This window comes from Solanum verrucosum, unplaced genomic scaffold (genome assembly GCF_900185275.1).
Source record: "Solanum verrucosum unplaced genomic scaffold, falcon-dt-bn FXZP01000008.1, whole genome shotgun sequence".
NCBI classification, from domain to species: domain Eukaryota; kingdom Viridiplantae; phylum Streptophyta; class Magnoliopsida; order Solanales; family Solanaceae; genus Solanum; species Solanum verrucosum.
Window position 1 is genome coordinate 1,654,810 of NW_026020195.1, and position 19,118 is coordinate 1,673,927.

General features: G+C 28.3%; 1 protein-coding gene across 2 annotated transcripts; it reads left to right on the forward strand.

Moving 5' to 3' along the window:
* The first annotated feature begins 10,414 nt into the window (after positions 1-10,414).
* On the forward strand, positions 10,415-13,872 carry LOC125829747 (ACT domain-containing protein ACR4). 2 transcript variants are annotated; one of them, XM_049508939.1, is made up of 8 exons: positions 10,415-10,663; positions 11,640-11,715; positions 11,814-11,859; positions 11,951-12,065; positions 12,178-12,245; positions 12,355-12,948; positions 13,067-13,171; positions 13,298-13,872. In XM_049508939.1, exons 1-8 carry the CDS (start codon positions 10,660-10,662, stop codon positions 13,637-13,639), a joined length of 1,350 nt encoding a protein of 449 aa, XP_049364896.1. In that variant the 5' UTR covers positions 10,415-10,659; the 3' UTR covers positions 13,640-13,872. The 2 variants fall into 2 exon arrangements, with proteins under 2 accessions (XP_049364896.1, XP_049364895.1); XM_049508938.1 differs by lacking the exon at positions 10,415-10,663 and adding an exon at positions 11,441-11,465.
* The last annotated feature ends 5,246 nt before the right edge of the window (positions 13,873-19,118 follow it).

The following is a 19,118-nucleotide window of genomic DNA, read 5'->3' on the forward strand; positions in this document are numbered from 1 at the left end:
TTCCTTTTTTCTCCTTGTTTGAATTTTTGTCAATTATATTATTTTTAAAAGTTATTTTCATAACTCACACTTCTTCATCTTCAAAAATTCTACTTTTAATTAGTATTAATAATATTCATAACTTTCAAACCTTTTATATTCATAACCCCAAAAAAATCAATTTTACATTAAATTCAATTAGGATTTTTTTTATTTTTCTTTATGTTAATCTTATTTGAACATTTATTGTATTAAGTAAAAAGTATTCTAATTAATTCTACTAAAGATTCACTAATTGAATGCTGAGAGAAATTAATTAATGTGAGAAAAGTACTGAAAGAAAGACTTAATCCTACTCCATCCGTCCAATAATTATTGTCTATTATATTATTTTGGAATGTCCTACAATACTTGTGCACTTTATGAAATCAATGGATAGTTTACCCCTTGTCATTATCTAAATTGCTAATTATTGTTGTATGATTTGTAATATCTTTTACGCAATTTTCAAATAATAAAGGTTATTTCTTCTTTCTCAATTTATGTGGTACTAATAAAATTTTGAGATTCAATCAATTTTTTTGTCTTTAAAACATTCTATTGTTAATTATTGTAAATTATTGTACTTTCTAAGTAATTTTCAAATAATATATATTATTTCATTTGTCCAATTTATGTGTCACCGATAAAATTTGAAGAGTTAATCAGATCTTTTACATATTTTTATATCTTTTGAATATTTAAGTAAATAATTATTGTGATTTATAATATTTTATACAATTATTTTAAAAAATTAAACAACAAACAAAACGAATTCATCATAGGAAAATTACCAAAGCATCCTTCAATACATCAATAATGGGTCCCACTTTTTGTTTAAAAAAATATGCATATTGGGAGGATATTTTTGTCCAAAGTGGAAATAGAATAAGTATAAAGCATTAAAGTCTTTTAAAATTTTAAATTGTTTATTCTTATTGTATGATTTGTAATACTTTTACGCCATTTTCAAATAATAGAGGTCATTTCTTCTTTCTCAATTTATGTAGTACTAAATTTTTTTTGAGATTTAATCAATTTTTTTTGTCTTTGAAATATTTCTAGCTGTTAATTACTGTAATTTATAGTACTTTGTAAGAAATTTTCAAATAATATGTATTATTTCATTTTCCCCAATTTATGTGTCACCGGTAAAATTTGAAGAGTCAATCAGATCTTTTATATATTTTTATATCTTTTAAATATTTAAGTAATTAATTATCGTGATTCATAATATTTTATACAATTATTTAGTATAGTAAAATAAATTTAAAAGAAACAAACAAAACGAATTCATCATAAGAAATTACCAAAGCATCCTTCAATACATCAATAATGGGTCCGACTTTTTGTTTTTAAGAAATTACACATTCGAAGGATATTTTTGTCCAAAGTGGAAATATTGTGTAAAAAATGTGTATTTATTGTGATTTTGAATGTTTTGTGGGGTAATAGGACACACGCAAAGTTAAGGTGTCTTTTTGAAAATCTGGGACAACTTCAAGTATCACTTAATGTTATTTCTCAAAATTTAATTTACTTTCGTAAACTATGTGTAAGATCAAAATCAGATTAACAAATTCAAAAGGAATGAGTAATAAATAGCTCATACAATGACATATTTATTATTTAAAAAAAGTACTCCTTTTGGTTGAAAGCTAACAAGATAGTTACAATGTAACTAAATACTATAAAATCTTTGCATTGTGGCTTATTTTATATATATATATATAAAATGGGCCCAAATGAGGTAGGTAATTAATGGTGTTAAATTGTCCGATAATATAAATTTTAAAGGTACAACCATAAAAGAAGAATGTACAACACTATCTAAGCACATATCATCCAACACTTGTCATGTGCTAAGTAGTAGATATTCCCACTTATTATATATAATAATATTTACAAATGAGGTAGGTAATTAATGATGTTAAATTGTCCAATAATATAAATTTTAAAGGTACAACCATAAAAGAAGAATGTACAACACTATCTAAGCACATATCATCCAACACTTGTCACGTGCTAAGTAGTAGATATTCCCACTTATTATATATAGTAAAAAATAAAATAAAATACAATAAAATAAAATAAAAAAAATAAAATATATATATATATATATATATATATATATATATATATAAATGGGCCCAAATGAGGTAGGTAATTAATGGTGTTAAATTGTCCAATAATATAAAATTTAAAGGTACAACCAGAAAAGAAGAATGTACAACACTATCTAAGCATAAATCATCCAACACTTGTCATGTGCTAAGTAGTAGATATTCCCACTTATTATATATAGTAAAAATAAGTATTAGAAATTATATTACACGTATGATACACACCTTTGCCTAACTTATAATAAAAGTTTCCTCATATAATCCCATAATAAATCATGAAATTATTTACTTATATCATATCTAGATAGTTGCTTTTCTTGAAAAGGAAATAAATCATAGCTATAAATTATGATATATTTATCTAGACTTAATTTGGACGAAATCAATATACAAAATCACATCTCTCAGATTGAACATTATATACTTTAAAGGGTGAGATATATATTTGATTGGTCGATCAAAATAATTATAGCTAGCTAAAATATAATCTTAAACTCGGATTACAAGAACAAATATGAATAAAATGGTTACAAAAAGAATTCACAATAACTCCACATGTTATTTTAGGAGTCATATATAATAGCATGTTTGATCAAATTTTTAAAAAGTCAAAAATATTTAATTTTGTTTAAATAAACGTTTATTTTAGATAATTGAGGTGTTCAATCACATTTGTAGAAATAAAAAAATCCCTTTTAAGTAAAATACTATAATAACATAAGTTATTTTTTTCAGAAACTAAATAAATGTCTTTTTCTCGAAAAACACTTTTAGAACATTGATCAAATAAAACTTATGATTATAATACCAAAATTTATTTTAAAATAAATTAGTCAAATAGGATCCACACTTTTTTAAATATTTTTGAAAAATATTTTTTGAATTTCATAATTTGTGGCTTTCCTTTAAAGCAAGGAAAACATTCTTAAAAGAGAAAACGATTGTGTCAGAAATTACAGACAAAGACACGTCATTTTTTAGCTTTCTGACGTGGATGATGAGCTGGCAGACAAATCTAAAATGTCCCTTGACTAGTACGAATAGGCAAAAATTTAAAAATTTACAAAGAAAAAAAAATTAATTAATTAATTTAAAGAAAAAAGAATAAAATGGTCCATAATATAATAACGTGAAAACTTAATATAAAGTTCTGCTGAAAATACTGCCACAAGTCACGTGCGTTAGTGTGATTTTCAAGATCTAGCATGAGTAATTGTTTGTCATAATAATATATACTCCCTCCTGCACCGCCATCTCAAATTATATGTCGTATTTTTCCTATATGTGCTCTATTAAAAAAAATCATCATATTTATTTGTTGATTTCACTTTTTGATAGTTAAATTATATGAATTTTAATTAATATTATATATTTTTATCATATTAATATAAAAATATATGATTTATAGTATAAATTTTAAATATTAAATTAATCTAATAGTATAAAGAATTAAAATGTATAATTTCTCTTTTAAGTGGTGATAGATCTTACAATGTACAATTAAAATAGTATAAAGAATATAATATAATAGTAATTTTATTTTATGTTTATTTCATTTATATTTCGATTAATCTAATAATAATATAATAGGGCTTTGACCTAGCTAGACAAATATACTTTTATTTTTTTCAATATGGAGCTCAGACAAATACTTAAATTAAAGTTTCTTTTTAATTAGGAGTTTATTATAAATATCTCTAGGTTATTGGTTTGGTAAGAGACCCTTTTTAAGTCTAAAACAGACAAATTTAGGGTAGAGGTCTCTTTTCTACTAATTTATATAGTTGAATATAATTACTTTTTTTTTCTTATCCTTTTGAAAGTTATATTGCATTTCTTGGTCTTGTCATGCAAATTTCTCAACAATTCATGTCAAAAAGTTAGAAATATTCATATAAATATTATATATATTACTTCATGAAGTAATAGACCAGTAAGTATTTTTTTCATTCTTAAGATGAGAGTTATGTTTGAGTCGTCTTTGTTAGTGAATGTTTTATTTCCAAAGTAAAATTTTTCAATATGAATTCAAATTCAATCGAACCTCAATATGAATACCAAACATGAAAAACTTTATATTTAACTAAATAAATTTGTCATGCTACTTTTTCTTTTTTATGTCCTAGACATGCCTAAAAGCCAAGGTTGATTAGGAATATCACTTGAAAGTTGTGATCTTATTATATATAAAAAGTAAAAGACAAATTGCCTGACCAGAAAAAGAACTCCTTGAACTAAAAACATAACTTTGCATCCTTAAATACTTATTTAAATTTACTAAAAGTGAAAAGCATTCAAAAAATCTATTTTTCTCCATATGCAACCTCACTGCAAAAATATAGAAATAATTAGCGATGAAATTTGTCGTTAAATAAAATAATTTGTAGTTAACATGTCTTTTTGTAATATGTTACTAATCCGTCATTAATAATATAATCAACAATTATCTTTTGCTAATAAACGATAGAAGTTATCCATCGCTTATTTGTCGTTTGTGTAGTGATTGTTGATTGTTGTAAAGGGCGACTAAAAAAGAGGCTCGACTTATTTAAGGAGAGCGAAAAACATATAGAGATTGTGAATGAAAATAGTACAAATTGGTGCAATATTTCCACATTAATTTTTTTATGACTTTCGGGTTCGCGCCAGCTTTTGCGCATGTATATCTCAGTTAATTCCATGAGATACCTGGTCTGCCACATCCATCAACAACATGCCACCAAATAACTTTGTCCACAAGAGGCACATTCTAAAGTGTTCATTCTTCGACTAGTTTCGCGGGATACCTACCACCTCCTACCAACAACAGAGATCAGATAACTCTATTCACGCATTTTAAAGTGCTCATTATGGTATAAATAAATAAAATATATGTCAACTCTATTATTGACAATTATTCCTAGTAGGTGGAAAACAACTCTTCTCCATATATATATATCCACTTTTAGTTTTATTTCCTTCCATTATATTAAGGAGAATAATTCAAATACCAATGGTGAATGGAAGGCAAAGTATCATGTTTTCTTGTGGGACTTATTGTGGGTGTTTTTTTTTGTGTATATATATTTTTCATGTGTCTTACATATATCCTGAGCTTTACAAATCTACTTTACAATATAATGGAAATGTTTTTTTTCTTTTTCCAAATACTTTAAAGTCAACTCTTTTTAAGGATAAATTGTTAATTTGTCTGAAGAATCTTTGTCTACACTTCATATGTTGTAGGCTAGACATGTTTTGTTGGGAGGGAGGATTTTCAGTAACTAATGTCTAGCTTCTAGTGGGGAAATTTCTAATGATAAAGTCCTATTTAATGTTTAAAATAAAATTGAGAAAAAAAAAAAAGAATAAGGAAGTTGTTTTGTTATGCCCTATTAGACCCTATAACAAAAAAAAATGTGTGTAAATTTGAAAATCAAGGGGAAATGTTAAAAATTAAAATAAGAAAAATGGAAAAGGATTAAAAAAAATGTTCCTAAACGGTGTGAATTTAAACAAAAATGTCATATGTTAATATAGTTTGATTCAAAATATCCTTGTTGTTACTTAATTAACACGATCGAGCATAGAGGCAAAATATCATGCATTAGTTGTTGCTATCTTTGAAATAATTTGGGTCGAGCTTCTCCTTCGAGAGATTGGATGCTAATTCTATTTTTCATTTTCGAACTACAGGGATTTGAGATGCTTTTGAACCAAACTATTGACAAAAGACATTTTTGTTTGATTATACATAATTTAAAGATATTTTAAACCTTTTTTTGTTTAAAGAAAAGAGAATGATATAGCGTAAAAATATTTAATAAAACCATCATAGTGCAATAGTAATGGAATCTTCATTCTTAACTAGATCAAGATCTCGTGTTCAAGCTATATGAATAAATTCATTTTTAATGGGAAGCAATTCTACACTTTCTAATACAATTCAGATTAATCTGACTTCAAATATACTATCGATGCTGAATAGAAAAAAAAAAAAAAAAGGAATGGGATTAAACCATTGCTTTCCCCTCTACAAGAAAACAAAAGTTTTATATAGATAGATGAATTTGCCCTACAACAACTTGAAGAAAATTGATATACAAATCAATATTCATAGAATCCAAGATTTTGTTCTTTCTAAAAAAATATATATATTGAAAGTAACTACTCAAGCTAGCTAAAAATTGTCCAAAAGTAGTTCATGGACCATAAAATCTTATTAATTCAATTTTAAAATAAACCTATACATATGTAACAAATAATGAATAAGACAACTTCTCTGATTTACTAGCATCCCTACACCTTCAAAAAATTAAATATTTAGATAATGAAACGCTAGATGCTTGTGTGTAAGTTCTATCCTATGTATATATATAATTTTCTCCATAATTAAATTGTTTAAAATTTTGTTATTTACACATCTATAGCACCTATACATATATATATTATTCATGCTATTGATAAGGTCAATTCATGAATTTTCTTTTTATTTTCTTTTATCACATTTTGCATAAAAAATTGAAGGGAGATAGTACATCAAGTTATTCGCCAGTCATCACTATCTTTTGTGTGCGTGTATCTCTGGCTCTCTGCATAAGCTTATGTTACAACTTACATCATACAAGATACCTTAATTAAATCTAAATCAAATCTCACTTGTTGTCATGTATATTTTTAATTTAGCCACAAAAGATGTAACAACATATATGTAATAATAAAGTGTCAGCTACAATATGCTAATTAAGAAAGAAAAATTGTAATCGATCAACTAGGGTTATTAGGTCGTGGTGAAGTGATAAATATTTCTTTAATATTAATTAAAAGTTCCAAGTTCGAATTGTGACAGATACAAAATCGCCTTTGATTGTTAGATAGAGTCATGTTTTTATCTGAGCTTCTTTCATCCTTGTATTTTTCACAAATTTGTTTTAAAAATATTAAAGGATTCATCAAAAACAATCTATTTAAATTTCTCTGATGAAAATTTTGAATCGACCATTCATGATGGCGGCGCTATTAACAAAAAAATTTCCATTTCTAAAAGCTCGAAATCAAAATATCTGAGTTAAAATGAAGAGATCCTGAAATCATCTCACCCCACCCCCACAACTCATGTTGGTGAGAACACTTTATAGGTACATTATATTACTCATACCAATAAAATAAACATATATATAAAAAATAATGTGGGGGTGGGGGGTGGGGGGTGGGGGGTGGGGGGTGGGGGTGGAGTGGGGTGGGGGCAGAATGGGTAAAGAAAAAGGCATGTGCAAGGGGAGACAATAAGGGCAAGAAGCATGAACCTTAAGACATGCTTATTTGCCGTTACCTTGCTTCCATTATATTCACCTACTGTTTTAAACCATGTGCTTGCACTCAAACCCATTCAACATATTTATTTATATAACTTATTAATATTTAATATTCGTTAGTCTAACTAATTCAAATTTTATATAAATAGTATTTATTAGTCACATTTTGAATATATTTCTTTGAAAGTAGTTATTGTTTGATCAGAATTATAAATTTCACAAGTAAAACTTCAGTCTCCAAGTTATTATCTTTGATATTTTCCCTATGAATTTTGAAATTTCAATATATTGATTATTTTTTTTAATTAAACAAGTTATGTAATCGCTATTTTTGATTATTTTTCAGAGTAATTTACGTTGCACACTTACTCTAGAAAAGAAAAAAACGTTCTCTATCAAAAATTTCATCATTTCATAACTTGCTCCAATCAAGACTTTGATGAAGAGTTGAGAGTCTCATTCATCTCATCATATTTCATGATAGTTCATAAGTTATTTATAGGTGATTAGGTCAATTTTACAGGACCACCAACTACCAAGGGTTGTGGACTTGTGGTATGGGACGGATAGAATATGGAGTGAAACTAGACTGTCAGTTATGTGATTAACTATTTGAACTTAACAATTTTCATTCAAATTTTGTATTTGTCTTGAAAATTATTTAATATGTACATATTATTAATTTAGAATTCTTAAACTAAAATAAATAAAATAAGATTTCAACCCATAGAAACTTCAAGTTTAACTCTGCATATGAAATAATCCCACCAGTACTCTTAGTTAGATATCTCAAATTTTAACTCTAAAATTAAATTACTTTTTGATAAAAAAAATTAATTTTACATAATTTTAATTTTAAATTAATCATAACTCTAAAACAAATATCGCACGTCGAAAAAGACCAAAAGGGGTGCCAATGAAACAGGAGAAACACGAGTGGTTGGTGACTTTTACCAGGATTAAGGGGTAAAGTAAACAAGGTCTGGAATTTTAATTTATTTATATTTTCTTAGTTTTAATAATCTAATCACTTTAGTTTTATATGCATTTAAATTTTACAATCACAACTATTTCTACAAGTTAAAAATTAAAAAAATAATTTCCATATGAACAATACTAATTAGGATATCTCCCATGCAAAGTGCATGTTCTAGGTCAGTTTAATTAGCTCAGTTACCTATACATAAACCTAATTAATCTTAATTACAAACAAACAAATAAATAAAAATAATACAAATACGACTATCATACATGTGGGAAAAATAAACAATTCTTCTTATATCATCCATATTCAAAATTCTATCTATACTCAATATTTATAAAATTAATATACAATTCATACTCGAGTAAGATCAAATATTTCTGAACTACGTAGTGTATATGTATAGTTGAGGCCTATAATTATTTTTCAAATTACTCTGTCATTGTACGTTTATGGAATCCAATAAAATTATTGTTACTTATTTGGTTGGGATCCAACAAAATTAACTATATCTCATATTACACGACTATATATTACTTTAATTTCATTATTCATCATCATTATGCTAAATTAAGGGTCACGTGCAATTTAAGAAAAAATGATGGGCTAAAAATCAAAGGTCATGTGACCCCATTAAAATTACATCATATAATAAGAAATCATATCACTTAATCAATTTATCGTCTAAATTAAGATTGAGTTTATGACCAATTTATAATGGAGAAAGAAAGTATTTTCTTTGTTTTAATTTATTTATCTAATTTTAAATTGATACATAATCTAAAAAATAATAAAGAATATTGAATTAGGTTTATGATATAAAATTAAAAACATGTAGAATATATCAAAATACTTTTTAATTTTATAATGTTAAGTATGTCAGATAAAAAATTAAAATTAAAAAAATTTCAAAAGAAAAATCTTTTAAGCGAATAAAAAAGGAAATAAGTTGAATTCGAAATTGAAAAGTTTGTAAAATGGAGTATCTTAATTTTAGTCAAAGTACATGTAATATTAATTTAACCTTAATTAAATAAGAAAATTATATAATATAATCACATGTTATATACATATTTTTATTAATTTAATATAAATATACTTAAATATGAAAATACCGAATAATTTTTTTTCTATTTTCCCATTTTTATGAGGTTCCCATAAACCTTGGAGACTTCTTTTTGACTTTACCCTTTGCTCAACAATGTATAAAATACTTAGCATTTCAGTGTCAGCTCATTTTAGCTCGATCCTGTACCCTAACTCACCTAACATCTCTAATCAAACGTTAGAGTATACAAAATATAGATTTATATATAAAAAATATTAAGATTATAATAAATAGTAAATATGAATTTTAAAAATTAAATTCATAACATTTAAATTTTGAATTCATTTCGATCGCTCAAACTAATTTTGATCCTACTCTTTTAGGGAACTTTCTTTTTAAGTACTGAATCCTGAATTTCTAAGAAAAAACTAAAACTAGAAAGACAGAAAGTGTGAGCTTCTTAAATACACACACAAATTGAAAGATTTTTTTTTTTTAGTGCATATGAAGGAAAGGAGAAAAAGAAAGCATAGTATTTTATTTTATATAAAAAGTCGAAAATACAATAATAATGTATTTGGTACGAATAAAAATAGTTTCAATTTTTTGTGTATAGTTGGATAAAAGTTTTAAAAAATAATACTTTTCAAATAATTAAGTTTTTTAAAAATGAAAAAAAAAACTCTTAATAGAAGTACGAAAAAACAAGTTTCATGATATCATAGTGTAATGTCCCAACCCCATCATTTCACCATTCCATCCTTCGACGCTTACAACTAGATTACGTATAAATATTTTTAAATTTTAAAATAAAACATTTTACAGGGAAATATTTTTTTCATACCAAACATACCCTTTTAAGTGTGTGTGTTTCTTGTTCATAGAGACACCCTTTGATTCTTAAAGTGTTATTGTATTTATAAGGTAAAATAGTAAATACATATAACGCAATTTTATATGTGTATTTTTATATTTAGATACTTTATAGTAAAATAAATTTTATTTTTGATTCTACTAGTATTAGGAGTATTATATATAGGGGGCTGGTCAAGATTCACTTTCCATATCGTTGGTCGGAGGTCCTCTGAAAAGTCATAACTCATAACCCCTCTTTCTGTCTCTCTGAGTTTTTTTTTTTTTGAGAGAATCAAGAAAAATTTGCTGACCGAACTCACAAATCCTCAAGAAATTGTAATGGGTACGTGCCATTTCTTGTTTTCTGTTCCTCTGTGGTGTGTTCTTGGTTTTTGGTTCTTCCTAAGTTTATGATTTCAGACGGGGTTGGTTCAAAGTACTGTTTTTTCTTGGTTGGTTTTGGTTAATAGTGTCTTTGGGGTTGAGTTATCTTGTTTTTTTTTGTTTTTAAGTTGTGTTTTGTTGAGTTTTGGGTGGTAAAAATCTAATCTTTTTGGCTTAGTGTCTTTGGATTTGTGGTTATCTTGTTATTGTGTTTCTAAGTTGTGTTTTGTGTGGTAAAAATCCAATCTTTTTGGCTAAGTGTCTTTGGGTTTGTAGGTTATGTTGTTATTATGTTTCTAAGTAATGTTTTGTTGAGTTTTGAGTGGTAAAAAACTGATCTTTTTTAGCTCTTGTTTAGTGTATTTGGGTTTGTGGTCATGTTTTGTTGAGTTTTGGGTGGTAAATATCAAATCTTTTTTAGCTTAGTGGTCTTTGGGTTTGTGGGTTATCTTGTTCTTTTGTTTCTAAGTTATGTTTTGTTGAGTTTTGGGTGGTAAAAATCAAATCTTTTTTAGCTCTTCTTTTTGTTATGGGATTTGGTGGATTTTGGTAGTTTTGTGTGTGTTTTTCCACACATATCACTTCCTTTATCTCTCTGTGTATGTGTGTGTATTTTTGAGATGTTTAAGAATTTTTGGATGTGTTTTTTGCAATGTCTTTGATGGAGTATGGTTCCCACAAGCCCCACAAGAGCAGACCCACACAGGCACAGGATTAATTACTAGTTTTGTTATTCTATACTTTGTAATCTTTCATGATTGGTGAGCTTTATTTTGTTCTTATTTTTCCTCTACTAATCATTTTCTTAATACTTGCTTCATTCTTGGGTTGCCGGTATCTTCTTTGTGATTGGGAAATAGTGATTCTCTTTATTCTAAAGTTCTTTTCTTTTTTTCATTGGCTGTCTTATCTGAGATTTTTACCTGTTAACACAGAAGCTACAATGAGCTATTCCCAAAACATAATGGATGATGAGTATGAGAAATTTATCAGAAGAATGAATCCACCAAGGTATTGGTTATTTTGTTCGTTTTCCCTCTTTATTTCTTTAACTGTCACTTTAATTTTGTTCATGGCATTTACTTCAACTTTATTTATCTTTTTGTCAGAGTGGTAATTGACAATGAATCTTGCAAAAATGCCACTGTTATACAGGTATGTTTTTGGTTGTTTTGTTGTGCTATGAAATGTAGTGTTTTGATGGGAACTTTTTCTGATTTTGTGAATCTTTGGTGTTTTGATGCAGGTGGATAGTGCTAACAAACATGGAATACTTCTGGAGGTGGTACAAATTCTTACTGATCTTAACTTCATCATTACAAAGGCTTATATTTGCTCTGATGGTGGATGGTTTATGGATGGTAAGGACATTTCCCTTTTCGTATCGTTCGATCTTTAGCACATTTACTTTCAATTTGGATTTTGGAAGAGGAATTGATGAAATTAATGATGAGTTGTGTATTGTGTTGGCAGTATTCAATGTCACCAATCAAGATGGAAACAAGATTACAGAAGAACCAATCTTGGATTATATCATGAAGGTGAGCTGTAGTATTTACTTCGTGTGTAATTCGGAAACTTTTTTGTTTACATGTAATGTAAGACTGACTTACTGTTTTTTTTGTTTGTGTGTGGGTGTTTCGATTTCAGTCTCTTGGTCCAGATTCTTGTTTTGCTTCTTCTATGAGAAGATCGGTTGGGGTTACTACAGGAATGGACCACACCTCAATTGAGCTGATTGGAAGTGATAGGCCAGGACTACTATCTGAAGTGAGTGCTGTCCTCACAAATCTTAGATGCAATGTGGTGAATGCCGAAGTGTGGACGCATAACACTCGAGCAGCAGCTATAATGCAAGTTACTGATGATGAAACCGGGGGTGCAATTGCTGATGCTGAAAAGTTGTCTATGATCAAGAAACTCTTATGCAATGTACTTAGAGGTAGCAATAAATCAAGAGATGCTAAGACATTGTTATCTCATGGGGTCACTCATACCGATAGAAGGCTTCACCAGCTGATGTTTGCAGACCGGGACTATGAACGTGCTGCGGGTGATGGATCGGATGATAAAGAAAGGCCAAATGTAAATGTTGTTAATTGGCAAGACAAGGACTACTCAGTAGTGACAATTCGGTGCAAGGATAGACCAAAACTTCTGTTTGATACGATTTGCACTTTGACTGATATGCAGTATGTGGTTTTCCATGGCAATGTTGATACTGAAGGACCAGAAGCTTACCAGGTACTTTAGTTTCCTACGTATTTCCGAAATTTCTTAGTCATTTATTGTTTTACCTATATCTGGATCTTGATTTCTCTGTATTTGTGCACTTAACTATAAACTCGTGTTGCATTTCCAGGAATACTGCATTAGGCATATAGACGGATCCCCTGTGAAATCAGATGCAGAAAGACAAAGAGTGATTCAATGTCTTGAAGCAGCAATAGAAAGACGAGTATCCGAGGTTAGCCCTTTGATTAACTTTTTGACATCTTTTTAAGTTCGATTTGTTTAGGTTTTAGACCTATTCTCTTTGGTAGGCGTTGGATTTCATTTCTAATCGAATCATTTTTCCTTTGTGTTTTTCCAGGGATTGAAGCTAGAACTATGTACCACGGACCGAGTAGGGCTGTTGTCCAACGTTACCAGAATCTTCCGTGAGAACAGCCTTACTGTCACTCGAGCAGAAGTGTCAACAAGAGCAGGCAAAGCTCTCAATACATTCTATGTTCGCGATTCATCAGGGTACCCTGTCGATACTAAGATCATAGAATCTGTTCGACAAACAATTGGGCAAACGATACTTCGAGTGAAAGGCTCCCCTGAAGAGTTGAATCCAGTACAACAAGAATCTCCAACTAGGTTCCTCTTTGGTGGCTTGTTCAAGTCCAGATCCTTTTGTAATTTCGGTTCGGTTCGATCTTACTCTTGAAAGCAGAACTTAATAGTCCTCTTTCCCATTGTATATATTCCCATTTACTTTTCCCAGGTTTTAGCCTTTTAGGTATGGTTTATTAGCACAAGTTAATTACTTACCTAAGTGTCTGTAAATATTACATTCTTGATCACATTTTGCTCTTTTCATTGGTAATATTGGATTCAACACAATGTTGACCAAGTTGAAGCAAATTGAAAATTCAAGAATCATGTCGTTTCCAGACTCCACTCTGGGATTTCACTGAATATGTTGTTATATGCAGCAATTTGCTGCGAAAAATCGGTGTCAACTAGTAATGAGTTGATTGTCTTTGTCTTTTTGTGACAAACATTTGAACTATGTTTGACTTGAGATTCTTGATGTTTTCTACAGTTTTTTTTGGAGAAAAATATGAATCTTTGAAGTTGGAATGGTCAAATATTGTTAGAAACATTTCTTTGTCAAAAGAAAAGACCATAATATATTTAGGACATTTTTTTTCAATTCAAATATACAGCCATCCAACTTTGACTAGCCAATTTTCTTGGTTTAGTAGGCCAATAAATCTAGGCGGCTTGTCAGCTCACTTGTATTAATCATGCAATCGTAATAGTTTGATACGCGAAATAAGGTAAAATATCTTAAAATTATATTTAGGATTAGACTTATATGATCTTTGGTTGACGGTATAAATTTATTTCAAGATAATCTAAACTTTCAACAAGTATAAATCTAATTCTAAGATGTCATACCTTAATTACATTCAACTTTCTTTAACATTTAATAAATATATTAGAGTTAAACTCTTCTAAAAAACCATATAAGATGAAGACACATGATAGGAAATGGTTTAGTGTTGTAAGGATTGATTTGTTAAAAAAATTGGAGCATCTCAATTGGTTATTTCTTGAAATTGTGGTTTTTTCTATTTTGGCATTTTGACTATAAATTAATATATATATAACTTATTCCTACTTTTGGAAGCTTGATAGGAATTTTAGACCTAAGGATTTGTCACGTTGTCTATTAGGTCCATTGTTCACATTGAGCCTTTAGTCTTGTTGGAGGTTTTTTCTCTCATTCAGTGTCTGATATTTGCATTGAAGTTCTATTGCATTAGAGAATGTGTTGCAGGAACCATTCTGAGAGCAACACTTTAACAATATTTTTTTGCATACCTAAAACCTTTGATTAAGGATAAAGAAACGTACTCCAATCATCCTACTATCCATTTTGATAATTTTGCTGGAGGTTACAAATTAGTAGCTATGCTTCTCAATTTGGCTAAATTGCATTAATGGATTAGTCATCCTATGCATAAATTTAGGGGTGGGGTCTACTATTTGTAGGTTTAGTTTAATTGAAAGGAGTGAAGGACAAGAAATTCAATTTAAGGATGCAATGTTACGTTTGTATTTTAGTGTTTGATTTAGTGGTTAATAAAGTCGATAGAAATTATATCAAATTGAGATTCAAAAGTTGATAAAGACAGAAAATATTGATAAATATTTTTTTAAATCTAGTTCATGAATTGATGGATCGAGGTATTTGGTACCTGTTTGCAATAGAAACATCCAATGAATAAGGTTCAATTGAATTCCTTCGTTGAAAAATCGCATCATACAAATATGACAAAAAAAATTATTTAATATATATAAACTCTTGAATCTCCTCGACTTGCTTTAGGTCTGAAGATTATATGAATCCTCAAATGAAGAAAATTGGTCTGTCCTAAAAAAGAAATGAAAGTGGTTTATTCATCTTTCAAAAAATAGAGTAATATATAAAAATATAAAAAACTTTTTTTTTTCCGGAGGGAGGATGATACATGGATAATTTTTTTTTATTTTTTTTTGGTTTTTCATCTGTTGTCTAGTATTTATATAGGAGCCCGATTAAATTCAGATTCGCGCCAGAAAATCCCACATTAGAGGTAAAACACTCTTTATCAAAGGCGACCCATTACCCAGGAATAGTTAAACCAAAAACTGTTAATTAAGGATGAATGAGTACTTACCACTCCAAAGCTACCCTTGATTGGTACCTTTGTCATTTGTCAATATGAAAATTCTACTGTTTTTTTCTCCACTTGACACTTTTATTGGAACCTTTTTGGCAATATGAAAGGTCTGATCCTCAAAATAGAAGATAAAAAGGTCAATAGCTCAATTTAGAAAGTGATCGCATAGGATTTCTTTTTGACCACATAATAATCCATATGGAATGGTGCCATTTGAATCACCAATACACATATAATTAAAACAAAGACTTGTAAAATGGGAAAAGAATAGTAGAAGATGAAAAAAGTGATAAAAGTAGTCATCTTTTTGTTTTTTTGTTTTGTTTTTTGAATGGTCTTTTCCTATCCAATCATGAAAAGGAAATTCAATGCCCTTTTGGTGGAATTTTGGAGGAAATTCCAATTCACAATAAGATAGTTTATTTCCATCTATCGAAGTGTTATTGGTGTATAGAATTATCAAATGTGTACGTTGAAGACAATATATATACTGTAGAATTAGATAAGATGTACATAAATTGGTTGAGAAAAAAATAGAGATTATATATGAAGTGCTAACACCTAAACGAGAACCTTTAGATAACTATTATATATATTTGTTAGGATGGGTCGACTCAACTTTACCTAGTTCAACTCATATAAGTTTGGAATTTGACGGTCCAAACTAGGTCGGGCTGGCTCACCACTTTGACATGCATAAAATGGCTAAGCCCAACCTAGGGGACACTAAAATCATCAAAAGAAAATAAAGGTGACTAACTTCTTCTAACATAACTACGAGAATCAAGATCTTCAACGAGAACTTTTTAAGGAATGAGATCTTGAATCAAGTCGTGATCATAAATATATTTGCAGCGACCAACAGAACATGAAACTACTACACTATTGATGTTTATAAATTAAATTTATCGTGTTCATACGTGGGGGTGGGGGGTGGGTGGGGGTTGCCAAGTGGCTTAGCCAATTCAGATAATGCTAGATGGGAAAGTTCAATCTATATAGAGGGAATTTTGGACCACTTTATTAACTTGTGATGTATTTTGATTTGTTGGGTCATCAAACATTACAACTAACTTTATATGACATTGAATCTTGTGGCTAATTTAAGTAGAGGAATTTGGCATCTTCATAGATTTGGACTACATAATGTTTTCTTATTTATGGTATAGCCATTCTGTTTATCGGAAATAGTTTTTTTTTTATCATACAAACATAAGAATCGTATATATATACTTTATCTTGCCTCACTAATAAAATCACATTGAATATGTTATTGGTACGACCATTGTGCTATATATTACTTTCTAATCGCTATAGTATGAGAAGTAACTTAGTTTAACATCATGATGATGCAAAACAATATATTTACAGTTTGGTAGCTATTTAGGAAGAACATTATTTATGTACAATTAAAATTAGCATCCACCCAAGGTGGATTATGGGATTTAGGCATAATTAATATCATGTTTGGTAGCTTTTGAAGTAACTTTGTATAAAATTTAACATACCAAATACTATTATCATATCGAACTTGCTATGAATTTTTAGCCACAATTTAGAAAGTAACACGGAAATAGTCAGACTTTAATGCAAAAATAAAATTTAAATTAAAAAAAATCCTTTCTTAAACATGAAAGAACATATAAGAGTTTGAACCATTCATTCTTTGAGTTTAAACTTATAAAGACTTAAACCTCATTAATACAGTTCGGAACTCCAACAAAATTTTGAACCACGTGAACCATTCCTTGGGTTTGAACATATAAAGGTTGAACCCCATGATTCATTTCATGGCGTTTGCAACTCCAACAAATTTTTGAACCCCATAAATCGTTACTTAGGTTCGATCCACACTTATCAATCCTTCGAACTTCAACAATGTTTGTTGGAGTTGTTGCATATAGTTGAGGGTATTTTTGTCCAAAACTTTTTCATATCAAAAGAGTAGTTAAATATGGAGTAGTAATTTTTTATATAATGGCTAATATATGCTAGCAAGTGCTATTAAAAGTCTACTATATTTACCATTTTTCCTTATTTAATCTTGGATAGTCCAAATAGAAGTTTATTGACCCATTAGTTGAAGCCCAAAATCAATGGGCCTGGCCCATTTGAATGCCCACAGCCTCACATGAAAATGACAGAGATAGCCACTTTTGATGGTCCTATTTAAAATATATCCAAAGTTTATGATTGCATTTAAAATTTAGCCACTAGTTGTTGCACTTCTTCTTCATTTAATTGCATGATTTTCCTTCATATAGAAGTTCTTCTCATCTTTAATTTTTGTCTTTAATGATCGATAATATATTTCGTGTAAGAAGTTATTAGATACAAAATGTAAATATTTTATAAATAATTTGATGGTGTAAATATTTTCTTACACCATTAAAGTACAATAACAACATATAGGATATAGTCTCATAAAGTGGGGTCCGTAGATGACAATGTGTATACAATTTTTACTCCCTATCTTAAAGACATAAATGTTGTTTCTAATAGACCAACGACTCTAGGGAAATAGTTCTAAGCCGTTCAAAAAATAAATATAAAAAATAACACATAATAGTAAAACAAAATAGTATGATAGACGAAATATACAAAACAATAAATATAATAACAATAACATACCTAATGAAATCTCATAAGTGAAAATCAGATGCGAGATCCGAACTTGGGCATCATATATGCATTGTGCAAACCTTTGTCGTTAAGTAAAAAAAACAACAGATAATAACAAAAATTAATTCAAAAATCCAACAACCTCAATCTCCTTTCCACTTGACATCAGCCAAAAACAAAAAAAGGAAAAAAAAAAGTCAACTAAGCCAAATAAAAGTAGACTTTTTCAATTTTTCTTTTATATCTATTAGGGGTCGTTTGGTTTGAATATGAGTTATGATGGGATAAGTTATGTTGGGATAAGTTATGTTGGAATTAGTTATGATGGGATAAGTTGTCCTGGGATTATTTCTTATTGAGTGTTTGGTTTGTTATATTCAAAATAATATATATTGATAAATTTTAAGAACAAGTTGTTTGTTTACAAAATTACCCTTCACTTTATTTAAACTTTTTAAATTTTTCTTTGTGAGCTTTAGTTATTCATTTTTTAAAATAAAACTTTTATTTTTTTTAACTTAAATATTTTTGTTTATGTATTCCCATGATAAGTACCATGTGTATTTAAAAATATAACTTTTTTCTTATTTAGCTTAAAAATAGAACTTTCCTCTTAAGTTTATTAAAGAGAAGAAAATTTATGAGAAATCAAAATAAAATAAACATAAGAATTAGTCAAATAAATTCATAAATAAAAATTATATTTATATAGTATAATTTTTTAATAGAAAAATATGTATAATTATCATAAAAATAAGGAGTAGTAAATATTATTATACATGGTATTAAAAAAAATGTAAATATACATAAATGTAAAAAATGATATATAAAAAGGATTTAAAGGGACATATT

Bases quoted from the DNA above. Each gene is read 5' to 3' on its own strand.
- LOC125829747 (XM_049508938.1), top strand. The intron at 11,860-11,950 runs GTATGTTTTTGG...GTTTTGATGCAG, and splicing joins AAAATGCCACTGTTATACAG to GTGGATAGTGCTAACAAACA. The intron at 13,172-13,297 runs GTTAGCCCTTTG...GTGTTTTTCCAG, and splicing joins TAGAAAGACGAGTATCCGAG to GGATTGAAGCTAGAACTATG.